At 39.2% G+C, this 16196-nt stretch overlaps 1 protein-coding gene and 1 long non-coding RNA gene across 7 annotated transcripts in view; both read right to left on the reverse strand.

Moving 5' to 3' along the window:
- Window positions 1–1996: 1996 nt before the first annotated feature.
- On the reverse strand, window positions 1997–3504 carry LOC123236324. Its single transcript, XR_006505416.1, has 2 exons — window positions 3335–3504; window positions 1997–3171 (listed from the first exon to the last, which is right to left on the reverse strand). It is a non-coding gene; the product is annotated as an uncharacterized LOC123236324 (long non-coding RNA).
- A 2273-nt stretch (window positions 3505–5777) lies between these two features.
- The window catches only part of CPEB3 (cytoplasmic polyadenylation element binding protein 3), a 182990-nt gene continuing 172571 nt past the window's right edge, over window positions 5778–16196 (reverse strand). For all 6 annotated transcript variants that reach the window (XM_044665675.1, XM_044665676.1, XM_044665680.1 and 3 more), the window contains one exon: window positions 5778–6005. In XM_044665675.1, the coding sequence (XP_044521610.1) occupies window positions 5778–6005 (228 nt within the window). The remainder of the gene's footprint in view (window positions 6006–16196) is intronic.

Below are 16196 nucleotides of genomic sequence, written 5' to 3' on the forward strand. Positions count from 1 at the left end.
AAATGAAGTCCAAACTACAAAGTTTAAGCAGCTGTAAGCATTAGCAGACTTGAGCTCCATGTTTCAGTCACAGTACTGCAGTTCCATACAAGCATTAGTCCAAGCCCAAAAGGCAAAAAGCTTAGTAAGGGTTACTAGCAAAAAACAATCTAAGAGAACAGGTAATAAAAGATACGATACATTGAAAATTAGTTGTTAGTTGGAAAACAAGTACAGAGATCTTAGCCGAGAACACTCCAAAAGTCAATGTGCATCGTTTTGACAGCAAAAAGTACAAACAACTAATACTTTATACCCCAAAGAACCACGTCCAGGAAAAGAAAACTGGCCAGCGTGAACCCCTTCTTAGCACCCAAGTTTTCTACTTGGCAGCCAGGCATCCTCTTTGTATAAATTTCAACGTCCCGAGAATTACACATCCATCCACTTCCTGACCCAACATTTACCCATTTTTTTGGGGTATAGAGTATGTCATCAGCAGCGATCGTAAAATACTCTGAGGTAAGATGGAACACTAGAGTGGCTGAGATAGAGAGGAAGGTTTGGTTTTAAAAAAAAGAAGGAAAGAAGGGTTCTAGGCAGACATATCATACAGACTAGTGTAAGAAGCAACAGTTGTACAGAGAAACCAGTTCAACAGAAATGACATTTGTACTAGTCTGTGACTAATCTTTCACTCAGACCTTGCAAGTAGAGATGTCACAATACTCAAAGGATTAACATAGGAGCTTTTTCCCATTTAAAAAGCCGTGTTGTTGCTAATCTAATAGATAAAAGGAAATTAGCAAAGTTATTTGCTAATTGCATAAATGTACTACATCTTGCTTTAGCCCATGCCTCACTAACAAGCTAAAAAAAACACAAGATATAGGCGGAAATCTAAGCATATTCTTTGTAACCACTAAGCAAGAAGTTCCCAATTTCCCCCTCTTCTGACCCTAACCACCACTTACTGGTAAATTCATGTAAAATTCCAACCTGGATTACCTAATTGGAGTCAAAATTTTACATTACAACTTGATCTAATCTAGGTATTATTTACAAAACTGAATACATAGAGCACACACAATAGCCCGCTCTGGACACGTATTTCTCCGAGTTACTGATTACTGCTTGACTCCGTTGCTAGTGCGTTATATAGGAGGCCATCAATGACAGGTAGAAATAGCTCGTCTAGATAGTGCAAGTCATTGCATGTTTTGTTTACTCAACACCAGTTTTCTAGTTTAAATAGCTTTTCTGTCCAAATTTTAGATCCCAGGGCTAAGGGTCCCTCTGCTTTTAGCAGCAGGGTTTAAAAGGAAAGAGGGTCCAAATTGGGGGGTGGGGTGGAGAAGGAGAGAGGGGGAGGGAGAGAGAAGAAAAGAGAGAGAGAGCAAAAGAGAGAAAGAGAGAGAGAGCAAAAGAGAAAGAGAGGGGGGGGGGAGAGAGGATCTCAGAAGAAGTGAAGAGGATAAACCATCACGCATGGACAAATGGGACAAATTACATGGAGGAGAAGGGCTGAGATGGTTCAGAGACAGTGGTGCCACGAGACTGTTGGTTGGGTCATCAACAGAGGGAAGAGGGGTTTGGCCAGGCAATCTGAATTACACAGAAAAATCGGTGTGAATTCAGCCACTTCCATCTCCGAACTGTCAAGGCTGTCACCATTGGAAGCTTACGTCCAAGATTTGTCTTTGGGGAAAGTGTCCATCTAGCTGGTGGTAGAGAATTATGGAGTCAGGTGGGGCAAGTGAGAGCTCTGGCCCTGGGGGAGGTATGTATGTATGTATGTATGTATGTATGTATGTATGTATGTATGTGTGTGTTTGGGGGGGAAATTGGGAAAGGGGGGGTGGTGATGCCATATATTTCATTTCTTGATTCAAGCCACAGGATTGAGCTAGGACCGGTGTTGGATAAATCGACTGTGACCTCCTTGTGAACTGTACTGTGACATCCCTAGTCTTACACTAAACCATTTTAATAAAGGAAAAGGCTTTTCAAAATATCACACATTCTGCTCCATTCTGTCTTTTTATTGCCCGATTATTCATTACATTTCCAATCACTTTACATAACCAGCCATTTATTCATTGTCACCTACTGTAAACCACTTCAGCAAGTTAATACAGAAAGCTTTGCATTTCAAAAAACTAGACACTTTAGTAACAATATTACAAAGGTTTTAGCTTCAAAAATAACCGAAAATGAAAAAAATAAACTTTTAAGGAATTAGCATCATAAAATTAATTTATTCCAAGTAAAAATACAAAATAATATTATGACATTGACCAGATATGAAAGTCCCTCCCAGAAACAACTCTATTAATGATTGAGAAAGCACTCTTTAAAGAAAATACGAAATAAAATGAAAAATATGTAAATATGTTTAATTTTTTTCTTAGCAAAAAATCTTTCTAAAAATAACAATGAAAATTTTTGTCTCAGTACAAAGGCTACATTACTATTGAAAAAATACCAGCATGAAGAAAAGGTACATATTTGACAGTAGAAAAATGATTTCAGTGAATCACAATGTCTAAAGTTTGCAATGAAAATAAATCTGCAATAAAGATTTATGCCTTTTTTCTTTACTTTTTTTTCTATTTTTTATACAAACAGTACAAACAGTATTGCACATAACAACAAATAGTCGAGGTTAGGTTATAGCCTTCAAAAAAACAAGTTCAAGTCTCACACCAAGGAATGGCCAAGGCAGGCCTGTAGGACCCCAGGCGCTTCTCAGGCAAGTTACAGTTCAGAACACCTTTTTGTGGATTTTTTTAAAAAATAATTTTTTTGAAGGACCCTCTCTTTTAATATAACATTAACAACTCGGGGGGGCACACTTATTTACAAACAAAAGGGAACATGTTATAATTTAATAAACTAAAAAAGTTCTTTTTAAAAAAATACAAACAGAAGAACTCTTTCACAATTCTGGTCAGTCGTGCATAATCAACGCTTGATTAGAAATATACAAATTAAGGGAAAATATTTTTCACCGTCTATTCACAGCTCTCAGCACCAAATGGAGTTTATTTTCAACCTATTCTCCACAACAATGTTGAACTCAACTCTATGCTGTACGTCTTCCAGCTTTCTCTCTGGCGGGGTGATTTTAGTATGAGAAAGAGGGGTGCGTCTTCAAAAAGTTTTGCTCCTTCCACACAACTAGGTAGGTTTCTGTAGGTTAGATAGGATCTTTAATATTATAGTTATAAAGCTCTAACTTCTTCATTTTCAAAAAAACCGCAAATAAGCATGAAAAAAATAAAGTTACCCATCTGTTAAATCATTTTTTTCTTGCAGAATTAAATTAATATATATTTTTTCTGAATAAACTTACTTAGAAAATATCATTTTCTTTCCTATATTTCAAAATTGAGGTATTGCAAAGGATCGTGTCAGCCAGAAAGCATGCCTTTTTCCTTAAAAAGAAAAAAAAATCACCAGCCAACTGTTGGAAACTGTCTAGATACCAAAGGTAAGTAGTGCATAACAAAAAAGTCTCACAGATGAAAACCAAACCAAAACAAAACCAAAAAGAAGACACAGAAACACACACACAAGGACACGCACACGCACGCACACACACACAAAAAAAACCTCTGGGGTTACCAAAGAGCAATACTGCCCCCAAACCCAGAAGTAATACCCAAAAGGGAGAACTATAAGAAGCATTTGAAATTAATCAAAACAAAACAAAAAACACAAACAAAAACAAACTTTTTTTTCCTTTAAAAAAAAAAAAATCCACGGCATGTAAACCAAGAATCAGAACCGAACATTGGAGGAACAAAAAGCCACAGAAACAAAAGGCGACAAATTCAAGACAGAACAAGGACATCACAGCGGCACGTGCGACAACACAATGGCGGAAAGTCTGTTCTGCAGTGTCGTAGCCAGTCAGATTGTCCCCAGAATCACAACAGAGAGAAGGAAGAAGAGAAAAGAAAGTAGACAGATTTTCACCATCATCAGTACACTACGTGTGTCTAAGATAGGACTCTCTGCCGCCCAGCAGTGCATGCTAAAAAAATGTCCCCCCAACCCGTGTTTGCAGGTCCGAGTAGGATTCGAGCTTCGCGGGATTTCCCTTTCAGGGAAGGAAGAAGTGAGTTTCACACAGGCAGAAGCCCTCCTCCGCCGCCGCCTTCCTGGCTTGCAGACATTTCTTTAGCATCACCTTTTCCCCCCGCTTTCTGAAAATGGACCGAGTTTGTCAATCTGACAAGTTTAGCTCTATAGATTGTATACGTTAAGATATAGATTCCTAGTGTATGTACGCTAATATGAGCTCTTTGGTTTTCCGGACAAGATCTGAAGCTATGTAAAATGGGACAAGCATTAGGAGGTTGTAACTAAGAGCTCACGTGTTCGTTAATATACCGGTTACGGACTGTCCAATTTGTTAATGTCTGACACAGAGGCTTTAAACAGTTAAGTTTGATCACAGTTAGACATAATCACTTTACTATATAAAATAAATTGCACAATATATAGATTTATATATATATATATATGTATATATATAACAGAGCACCGCAAAGTACTTCATCTACCATCCACAAATTTGCTTGAAGAATATCCTACATCTAGGTTTAATAGTAGTTGTGATATAGGTCATTCTGTTAGGGGCTGTTCTTAATTTCGTTAAGTATTTCTTTACCGAGGCATGCTTTCCTCCAGTCGACAACCAATTCTTTGGAGAAAAAAAGAAAAAAAAAAAAGAAGGGGAAAAAAAACACACAAAAAAACACCCCCAAACTGTGGTGGTTGTGTTTTGTCTCTTTAAATGAGTATTTTTGTAGCCTACGTAGATTCTTAATTTGTGCACCGTGGGCAAGTTTTATACTAGACGTTAGATATAAAATTTATTGCATGCAGCAACCTGATTAAGTAAACATGCAGTCAAAAGTATTGACCCTCCTTGGAAGCTTCCTGTCGGTATGTGCGGATCTCTCCTTCCGTCAGTGGTCGCTATCTCTAACTCACAGGACAGACGTGTGGTGTGGGTTGGTTTCACTCGATCGCTACCCTAGCTTGAATAGAGTATCATGGTACGAACAGTACCATTTTCATAGCAGCCAAAGCTATTGCAGCATCATTTAGATAACACTAAAAGATCTAACCAAAATCCTCAGCAGAACAAAAAATCCAAAAAGGGGGAGAGGGGGGAGAACAAAATCAAAGATACAGCTTATGAGGTAACATCCTTATAAGTCGAAATGGAGAGCAACTAAAGGCTTCTTTTTCTTGAAGGGTTAGTTTTACTCTAAATGACCCAAACTAAGGATTGCTGAACATCAGTGAGGTTGTTGCTACATCTGCCACCTACTTTTTTGTGAGGATTACCTTTGGTAAGTCATCTTCTAGGGGGCAACGCTAAAGTTTCTGAAAATAAGTGCATGCTCTGGTTTCAAAAATAAGAACAATCAGAATTCTACAAAAGAAAATTGTCATCACAAACATCGGCCCGAGGGGGGCCGATGAGAATGGCAGTCTACAAATTGTCACTAGTGACAAGTCTTGGGTGAGAATTAAGGTACCAAGCAGACAATGGGGGAGTCAAAGTGCGAGCCAGGACAGTTACACTCTGCAGGTTTGCATTATACCGGACACTGAGTTCAGTAATATGACTGTAAATAATAATAATAAAAAAGACCCATTTCTTCTTTAAAGTCGAGAACGAATGCACAGATTTCCAGAACACTCTAAGCCCAGAGGCAGCCGCTCTTTTCCCTCCAAGTTATCTACTCCAGTACTTGTGGCTGAGCTAGGCGCTGGACTCAGCTCCAGCGGAAGGGGACGTGGCGGGGGCGGTCTCCCCCCTCCTTCACCAGTGGCTTGTGGAACTCCCGCCCGGCCCGGGAGTGGATGCTGGCCCAGCAGTATTCACAGTAATACTGCAGACAGGTGACGTTGGCACAGAAAAAGGGAGCGAACTTGCCACCGCAGCGGGTGCCCTGGCATTCATCGCACATCTGATCATCCAGCACGTATGGCTTCACTTCCACCTGGGGCAGAGAAGGAAAGGAGGGGTCAGTTTGCACCAATGGTCTTGCTTTCGAGATACCAGTAACACAGGGATGTTCTCATTCTCTGTCTCTGTCTCTGTCTCTGTCTCTGTCTCTGTCTCTGTCTCTGTCTCTCTCTCTCAAAATTAAACCCTTCCCTTCTTCCTTGGAAGTAATACAAAGGGTCAGCTACAAGGTAGAAAAGGGGCAAAGGGGGTTAAGGGACTTGGTGAGGGTCTCAGGTCACATTTGAAGCTGGGACCTCTCCTCTCCAGCTCCACGGAGTCACCTAGTTTGCCTAATGGGATATTCTTTCAAGGGATGCAGGCTAACACTGGAAAAAAAGATGCCTCCGCTTCAGAGGCTGAGGACAATTCTGTTTCATACCACAAATGCGTCAAGTGCCCATTCCACATGAAAGTCACAGTGCTGAGGACACCAGGATGAAAGGGAAATAATCCTGTGTTTGAGGAGTCTACCGGTCAATGGAGGAGGACAGGTACACAAATAGAACTTCAGTAGGAAGGAAAGAGAGATTCAAAGGACGGGTCCCAAGTATCAGGAGGCAGTTAGGAGACAGAGGCTGGGGGGGGGGGGAACTTCATAGAATGTATGGAATATGAGGAAGGGACCTCAATGAACAGATAGGAAGAGGTGGGAATCCATTCGAGATGTAGGGGACATAAACCAAAGGCACAGAGATAGAAAACAGCTAGATGGGGGGCCAGGATTGAAAATTGTATAATTTGGCGGGAACATAAATTATAGAATGCGTAAAAGGGTTTTGGTATAAGAGGAGGCTGGACAAATAGGATCCTGAATTTGAGTCAGTTCATAATTCATACTCACACTTACACACCAGAGAATGGACGGGGGTCCAACACAGTGCCCCCCCCCCACTGCCTCAAACTTAAGAATTTGGTCTAATTCCATTATAGTTGTGTGCTATATTCAAGGCATTTTCTTCACAAGGATCCTGTCTTAGAAGTAATTCCAGTGTCACCTTCATTTTATAAATGGGGAAACATTTAGGAAGAGATTGTCATTTCCTCAAGAACCAGGACTAGAACTCAGAAGATCCTACTACTTCCACTCTAGGACTCTTTTCATCATATTGTGCTCTGTTCCATGAACATGGGACTGGTCCCATTGGGTCAGAGCCACAGCTCACCTAGTCTAGTATTCTTTCTTTGGGAAGAAAAAGGGCACCAAAGAAGGGAAAGGGGAAATCTTCAAAGATCAAAGTTGTCCCCAAAGCTTCAATTACTTCCTGAAGAGCCCATTTAAAAATATATAAATGTACAGAAATTATCCCCCCAACTAGGCTCTATGAGTTCTTTGAGAGCAGATGGCTTTCGTCCTTTTATTTTTTACCAATGCTTAGCTTAGTGCCTGGCCCATAGTAGGTGCTTAAATAAATTCTTATTAATACGAATAATTCTATAGCTCCTGCTATGTGCCCAGCACAATGCTAGACACTTTACAATTATTATCTCATTTGATTCTCACAACAACTCTGTGAGGTAGATGCTATTGTTTCCCCCATTTTATAGATGTGGGGAATGAGGCAGAGATTGTTTAGCTAAATAAATGTCTAGAGGCTGGATTTGGATTTAGGTCTCCCCGACTCAGAGCTGACTGCTCTAGTCATTGCACCATCTAGTTGCCTTTGCCACACAAGTGACTAAACTGAGTGACTGAAATATCTCTTGAACGTAGCAAAACAACCCACTGGACCACCACTGATTGATTGAGTGAATGAAATATTGCTAGAATATAGTAAAATAACCCATTCTGTTGTTGGGGTAACAAGTCCTGTAGGTTTCACCAGTTTTGTAAAGTTATACTTCTGATTTTAGTAAAGTAGGATCTAATAAACTAGTCTGTGTTCACCTCCCCAACACCCTTCTTGGTTTTATTGGCTTACATCATAACTGCTTTGAATTCTGTTGTTGTTATTGTTCAGTGTTTCAGTCACAGTTTGTGACCACATTTGAAATTCTGTAGGCAAAGATACTGGAGTGGTTTGTCATTTCCTTCTTTGGGTCATTTTACAGACAATGAAACTGAGGCAAACAGAGTTAAGTGACTTGCCTGGGATCACAGGGCTAGTAGGTGTCCAAGGCCAGATTTTAACTCAGGAACATAAGTCTTTCGGAATTCAGATCCAGCACTCTATTCACTGCACCACCTAGCTGCTTTTAACTTTATTCCACGTTGAAAATCCTTGGGTTCTAGCTCTAGTTCAGTTATGTCCTGGTTCAGTTATGCCCATATGTGACTATGGGCAAGTCCATTAACTTCGTGAGCCTCTATTTCTTCCACTGTAAAATGGGGATGTCTGAGCTGGGACCAAGAATCCCTTCTACATCATCTCCAACAAGTACTCACACAGCTTTCACTTTTCTGACTTTTCTCTACCATATCCCAGGAATTACTGGGAAAACATCATCCTGCAAGCTCCCATTAGCACCTCATCCATGACCTTGGTCTATCTGATTGGAGGATGGAGCATTTCTGCCTCCATTTAAGAAGAAAATTCCACTCAGACATTCCTCATTTTACACCAGGCTGCATTATTGGGGACTTCTCTAATGGACTTCTCTATGTGCCCCCAAGAAGTTCATTATTGGGAAACTCCAGCATCCTGTAAAGGTTCCATCCTTGGCATTTCACTTCATCACTACCTGCTGCTCCTGACTGGAGGCTGGAGCCATGAACTCCAAAATCAGAATTAGAACATTTCATATGTCTCACCTGGCTGCACTACTTCAGGACTTCTCTAACTTTCCCTCCATGTCATCCCTCTTCTTCTTCTCCTCACTTCCCTCACCAACCCTCCAAATCTGTTTTTTGGCTCCTCTTGTGTTTTGTCCTTCTCCTTTTTTTTTTAAACCTTTACATTCTAATCTAGTATCAATTCTAAGACAGAAGAGTGGCAAGGGCTAGGTAATTGGGGTTAAGTGACTTGCTTAGGATCACACATCTAGAAAGTGTATGAGGTGAGATTTGAACCCAGGTCCTCCTGTTGCCAGGTCAGGACTCTGCCTAGGTCCCTAGGGATTATCTTTTCTGTGTATTTGTAGCCCCAGTGCTTGGTACAGTGCCTAAAACATAGAAGGTGCTTGATACATTTTTACTTACCAAATTGACTTCCATTTAAAGTTTCCCCTAGTGAGAAAGAGCCCAGTATCTCCTGATATAATTCATTCCTCTTCTGGAAAGCTTTAAACAATAAATATCCAAACCCCTTCTCTGTGATGGATGCCATTGTGAGTTTGGAACCAGGGGAAATCTTCTCCACTTCAGAGGTACCACCTTCATGAAGTTTCTTTCCTTCCTCAGAACCACACAGCACCTGGTACTTTTCAAACTAGTCTCAACTATGGGATTATTCATATATCTATGACACTGTATTATATATTCATATCTTGTTCCTATTCCTCTTGCTAAACTGTCACCTTCATGACGGTAGGGACCAGGTTTTCGTTGGTCTTTAAATCTCCTTAGGACCATTAGAGTGCTCTGCACGCTGCAGAACCATATAATAAACAGCTACTGAATGAAGGAGTGATTAGGTGTCTCCTTGGCTGATGGCACTGTCAGTTCAGTCACTGTGGTTTAGCCTCTACCTTTCGGAGAGTTCCCTGCCCCTGCCTTTCTGTCTCATCTCTCTAAGAATGAGCACCATCTTGTCTTGTTTTGCATTCTATTGGATTCTAGCCTCAGGAGAAGATCGAAGCTACAACCTTGTGTCTCTGCTAAGCCTTTGCTTTGTATCTCCCCTAAAGTCTAAAATGCTGAATGAAGATCTGGAAAATAGCAAAAACAGATTTTTTTCCCCCTATTTCCCACATGCTTGGAGCAATGCCACTTTTTTTTCCCTGTGCAGATTTACTGCAGGACTTGGCATACATGGTAGGAAACTGCTTATTTATTCATTAAAAAGTTTTGTTATAGTATTTTGATTATTATATCACATTTACTTCCCAAAAACCAATCTTCTCCTTCCTATTTTATTAGTTTGTTTTGTAAATTGTGCCCTTTAAGGGGTGCAAAGCTCTTTGCGGTTCTGGTAGTTAACTATGCCTCTTGATTCATAGAGGATCTCCTCCCATTGAAATCAAATTACCACTGGGCAACACTATTCTAGGAATGTCCAAGAAGCAATTTGAAGGACTTTATGACAATGAATGTTATCCACTTCCAGAGAAAGAACTATTGGAGTTGGATGCAAATCAAAGCAGACTATCTTCCACATCAGTTTATTTATAGTTTTATTTTGGGGTTTTGCTTTTATATGAGTATTCTCTTATAACAATGACTAATATGGAAGTATGTTATGCATGATAATACATGTAGAATCTAGGTTAAATTACTTGCCATCTACAAGAATGGGGAGGGAAGGAAGGAAGGGAGACAATTTGGATCTTATAATTTTGGAAAACACATGCTAAAAATTGTTACTGCACGTACTTAGGAAAAGAAAATATCTTTGAATTAAAAAAAAAAAAGAAATATCCAAGAAGGGACTATGGGAAGGGAGAGATGCAAAGATGCAGCTAAATTATTATTTTTTTTAAACCCTTACCTTCCGTCTTGGAGTCATTACTGTGTATTGGCTCCAAGGCAGAAGAGTGGTAAGGATAGGCAATGGGAGTCAAGTGACTTGCCCAGGGCCACACAGCTGGGATGTGTCTGAGGTCAAATTTGAACCTAGGACCTCCCATCTCTAGGCTTGGCTCTCAATCCACTGAGCTACCCAGCTGCCCCCGCAGTTAAATTATAAAACTAGGGAATGTTCAACAAAAATGATGACACTACAGTTCTAGTCAAATCCAGCTGCTCACAGAAACACCTCCAGCAATGATGTAAAAGAGCTTCAAATGAAGCAATGAGCCCCACAAAACTGGGGGAAGAACCAACAAACTCTGCCATCTAACTGAAGATTTCACAGATCCACCAGAAACTGCTGGTGCATCTGTAGGGATTCTGAGGGCTCAGAAGCCAATAAAATCTCCATTAAATGAATTCTTAAAACAGGAAGATCCTAGTCTTAGCCTATCAGCGTTGTGGGGTGGGACAAAGCCTGGTAGATACTTTTTGGCAGATAATGACTACTCAGAGACACAGAGAAGGTGGAGAGGTGTCCAGTTAGCCCACATCATGTCTTGTTATTGTCATCTCTGATGTCCTTCCAGAGGCTGTCAAGCAAAACCAATCCCTGGCTAGTGACAAGGAGATGGAGAAATTGACCTCCTAATACAAATAGAATTTGAACTGCAAGAACTAGTTCCTTAAATTCCTGCTTTGGAAAATTGATAAACTTTTTTTTTTACATTTGATACTAGCTTTAAAAAATACATACTGCCCAGTACTAGTTGAGTGATGAATCACCATCGCACTTAACTGCAAGTTTGTCATTTAACTCATCATTTAACTGAAAAAATCTATAGCTAACACATTCATATCATATAATCTGCTCAGTGCCAGGCTTGTATAGCTAAGCCATATTGGCTGGTTCCTTCCTGCTTGCCTCCTTTTTGACAAAGCCCTGGTGACAAAGTCAATCCCAAATCCACTCTTTTCTCCCTGATATTTCTGTCTAGTTTATCTTTGTAAAAACATGAGAGAAGAAGATTCTCCTGCATTATTCTGTCATTATAAAGGGAGAAAGGAAGGCAACAAGCATTTATTAAGCTGCTACTATTTTTCAGGCACTGTGGTACATGACAAATATTACCTCATTTTATTCTTGCCACAACCCTGAGAGGCAGGTGTGATTATTCTTTTCATTTTACAGTTGAGGAAACTGAGGCAGAGGTGAAGTGACTTGCCCAGGGTAACATAGCAGTAAGCGTCTAAGGCTGCATTTTAACTTGGGTCTTCCTGATTCCAGAACTACTACTCTATCTACTGTGTGCCCTAGCTGTGGATAATGTGAACGTCAACTATAAATAAAATAGGACTCCCCTATTTGGGAAATGATGATAAACATGACACCTAGTTTAGTTCCTTCAGGAATAGAAGTTTCTTTTAAATTAGGAGGTCGAAATGCAAAAAATATTAGGGAGTTAACGTCAAAGTTTTGATTATTTAGAAATGGTTCCTTGCAATCCTCCTTGTTTTCTACATATAACTCTCTGACCCAACACAGTGTTGACAAGTCACCCTTGTTGGACAAGTCTAACTCAGTTGTGCCCACTGAACTGTGGACTCATAAAATAGAGCTGTACAGAACCAACTAGCTATTAGAACTAGGTAAGCAGACAGTTTACTCTATAGTTGCTAAGTAATGACAATCCAGGGCATCCTTATAGGATTTGACCCTGTTGAGAGAAAAAGGTTTGCCATAATGGGAACAAGTATGTTTTCTGAACAGAAATTTAAAAAAAAAAAAAAAAGGTGCTTTGGCAATCACTAATACTAGAAAGTTTTGCCCTAAAATTTCTAAAGAGACAAATTTCAAAATAACCAAAAGTAATAACCTATATTTATTTGGAACAGAGAACCAAGAATCCTGATATTCAGGAAAACACATAAGATATTTGGAAAATTAAACAAAACCTGAGAAAATAGCTTTTGCTTAGTAACGTAGGCAGGGCTTTCCAGACCCAGGTCGGTCAACATAATAGTACTTCCAATGTCACTAACCCCCATTACTCTCTGGCATCCCTACTATGATGTTTTCTGACACATCATTTAGGGCAATTAAAAAAAGTCATTCGGAGTGGTGATTTGGATCTGAGTTTCTCTCTTTATCATAAAGGCAGGATTTTTTGTTTTATTTTTTTAAACCATTTTTTCTCGTTTGCAAACAGCAAACAATGCAACTAAGGGATGCAGGACTTAAGAGTTCTAGGTTTGGAATCATAAGAGAATTGAGCTCAAATTATGCGATGGCAAGTATGTGGCAAAACCTCACCCAGCCTCACTTTCCTTAGCTAGTCTCCTGATTTCACATCTAATATTCTTTTCATATACTATGCCATCTCTCAGATGAAACCTGAATCAGTCCTGGGTAAGCAGCCTTTCCCTCTAATTTGACACTTTCACTCTAATGCTGTCACCTTAGAATTTCTCTTAAGTCTGCATTAGTCATTTTAGTGACTAATAATACCTGATTTTCAGAATTCCAAATTTTAAAAATCAATGTAAAAATTATTAACAGGAAATATTGGTAGCATTATGGCTGAAATCTATCAAAATACAATGGGATATTTAATTAATTAACCTAATTGATGCCACTATAAGACATGTTTTCAACATAGAAAAGGTTTCATACATCAGATTAACAGAAGCACTTTTGTGGTAACAAAAGGCCTAGAACCAATGTAGATTTCCCTAAATTAGGGAATGGCTGAACACACTGAGAAAAAAATGGAATATTACTGTTCCATAAGAAACAGTTAATATGAAAAATTTGAACACAGAAAGACTCATATGAAGATGTAGATCAAAGTGGGTAGAACCAAGAAAATAATATAAAAAATGATACAACAAAAACGTAAATGAAAATGGCCAAACTCAGATAAATTGGGAGTAGTTAATATTGGTCTAGAAGAACAGACGAGAACAATTTGGAACAATGTCCAAAGGGCTATAAAACTGTCCATACCCTTTGATCCAGCAATACCACTAGTAGGTCTGTATCTCTAAGAGATCAAAGAAAAAGGAAAAGAACTTATATGTACAAAAATTTTTACAGTAGCTCTTTTTGTGGTTACGAAAGAATTGGAAATTGAGGATATACTCATCAATTGAGGAATGGCTGAACAAGCATTGATATATAAATGTGATAAAAACTATTGTCCTATAAGAAATGACAAGACTTTAGAAAAATTTAGAAAGACCTATATGAACTAATGCAAAGTGCAATAAGCAGAACCAGAAAAGTAACAGCAAAAGTGTAACAATGATCCTCTGTGAAAGACTTAGCTACTCTAATCTATAGAATGATCCAATATAGTTCCAAGGGACTCACAAAGAAAAAAAATGTTATTTACACACAGAGGGAGAACTTATGAGCTCTGAGCACAGACTGTAATATATTTTTCACTTACTTAAATTATCTTACTTATTTTTGCAACATGGCTAATATGGAAATATGTTTTGCATTACTTCAGATGTATAACTGATGTATATCATATTGCTTGCCTCCTCAATGGATAGGGTAGGGGTTGGAGAGAGAAAGAGAATTGGGAACTCAAAACAATTTTAAATGAATGTTAAAATAAAGCATTAAAAAATTACAAAACACACTTCCCTCCCCTTAGTGAAGCAGGAGATGATGGATGCAGAATATTACAAATCCTCTCAGATCATTTTTTAAACTGTTTTTCTTAGAGAGGAAGGCTCAATGGGGCATAAAATATCAGTGAATGATTGTGATTTTTAAGAATAAGAGGCAATAATAAGACTGAAATTTGAAAGCATAATGGATCTAGGCAAGTGCTCCTTCTCTCAGCTGTTAGCTGGATTGACCTTGCATGGCTCACCCAGAATGGCTCGAGGGTACATCAGGACTGGCCAGTTTCCTTGTTAGACTCCTGGCTACAGAAGAATCCTATCATGTTACTAAAGTGACAGCTAAGCAGAGAAGCAACAATGACTTTTTGCTTATCTTATTGACCTCTCATGAGAACAAATATAAGTACAAAAGTTCTAATTTTGCCTCTGAGTGTTCTCATAATGAAAACATTTGGAGGCCTAGGGAAATGGGGCACAGCAATTCAGAAACAGTAGAGAGGGAACAAGGGAATAAGACGAGGTTGGAAGGAGTTGCTCAAATTAGGTTTTTGAAGAAGAGAACTGGAAAAGATCTAGTCCAGCCTCTACCCAAATCATGAATCTTGTCTAAACATCCCCGAGAAATGGTAATTAAGCCTCTCTGATTAAATTGCTCTGGGAAAAAAATAAATGCATGGTAGAAACCACATGTCCATTAGTCTATTCCAGATTTCCTCTGCTCATACCATGCCCAAATCAGCTTCCTTGTAACTTCAACCAATGAGTGGGCACTCCTTCTGCCCTATAATGAGATTCTGCTCTTCTCATTATTCTCCTGGTGTCTTTCTCTCCTACTAATCTTACCCTGCTATCTGCCCCTGGAACCTAGAGCAAAGAAGCAACAAAACACTAAGAATGATACTCTAGGATTAATTCAAAGACATTCAATTCGATAAGCAATTAGTCACTTCTTAGGGACAAATACAGGCAGTTGAGTGGGCCAATGGAGTTGGAGAACCAAAGTCTGAATTCTAACTCAGACACTTAGTAGCTATATGAATTCCAGTTTCTCATCTATAAAATAGGGGCATAGATTAGAGGGCATCTCCAAGGTCCTTTTCTTCTCTAAATCTATTATCCTATGATCCTAAGGCACTGGGCTAGGTACCTTGATGTGAGGAATACAAAAACAAAGATAGTTCCAGAGAACATACATTCTATTAGCAGGAAACAACATGTACACAGGTAAGAAAACACAAGATATGCAGAAAACAAATTTTGGGGGTGAGGGATGGGGGAGATACTAACAAATGTAGGAAAATTAAAAAAAGGTCTCATGTAGGAGTCAACTCCTGAACAGTGCTAGGGATTCCAAGAAGTGGAGGTGAAAGAAAAAGAATATTCCAGGCATGGAGGCAGCCTAAACAAAGGCAGGCAGGCTAAAGATGTAATTTCTTCAGTGGGGAAAAACTAGTACAATAGTTTGTTTAAACTATGAAGTGTATAAACGATAACTCTAGTCCAACTATCAATAATATGGAATTAGGTCTTGATCAATGATACGTGTAAAACCCAGTGGAATTGTGCATCGGCTAAGGGTTAGGGGGGTTTGGGGAAGAGGGAAAGAACATGAAATATGTAACTATGGGAAAATATTCAAAATTAAAATTAAAAATAAAATAACTGCAAATAAAATAAAATATAAAGTGTATTAAGGAGGAACAATGAGTAATCCATCTTTGAAAGACAGGATGGAGTCAGGGTGTCAAAAAACCGGATGCCTGAGGAGCTGGCATTCTATCCTAGAGACAATAGGGAGCCAGTGAGGATATTTGAGCAAGGGAATGACATGGTCATACTGGTACATTAGACAGCTATGGAACATGGATTGGAACAAACTGGGGATGAAGAGATCAATGGAAAATCTGTTGAGTAGTCTTGTTAAAGGGGATGACTGTGAGA

The sequence above is a fragment of the Gracilinanus agilis genome, chromosome 2, assembly GCF_016433145.1.
Source record: "Gracilinanus agilis isolate LMUSP501 chromosome 2, AgileGrace, whole genome shotgun sequence".
Taxonomy (NCBI): Eukaryota; Metazoa; Chordata; class Mammalia; order Didelphimorphia; family Didelphidae; genus Gracilinanus; species Gracilinanus agilis.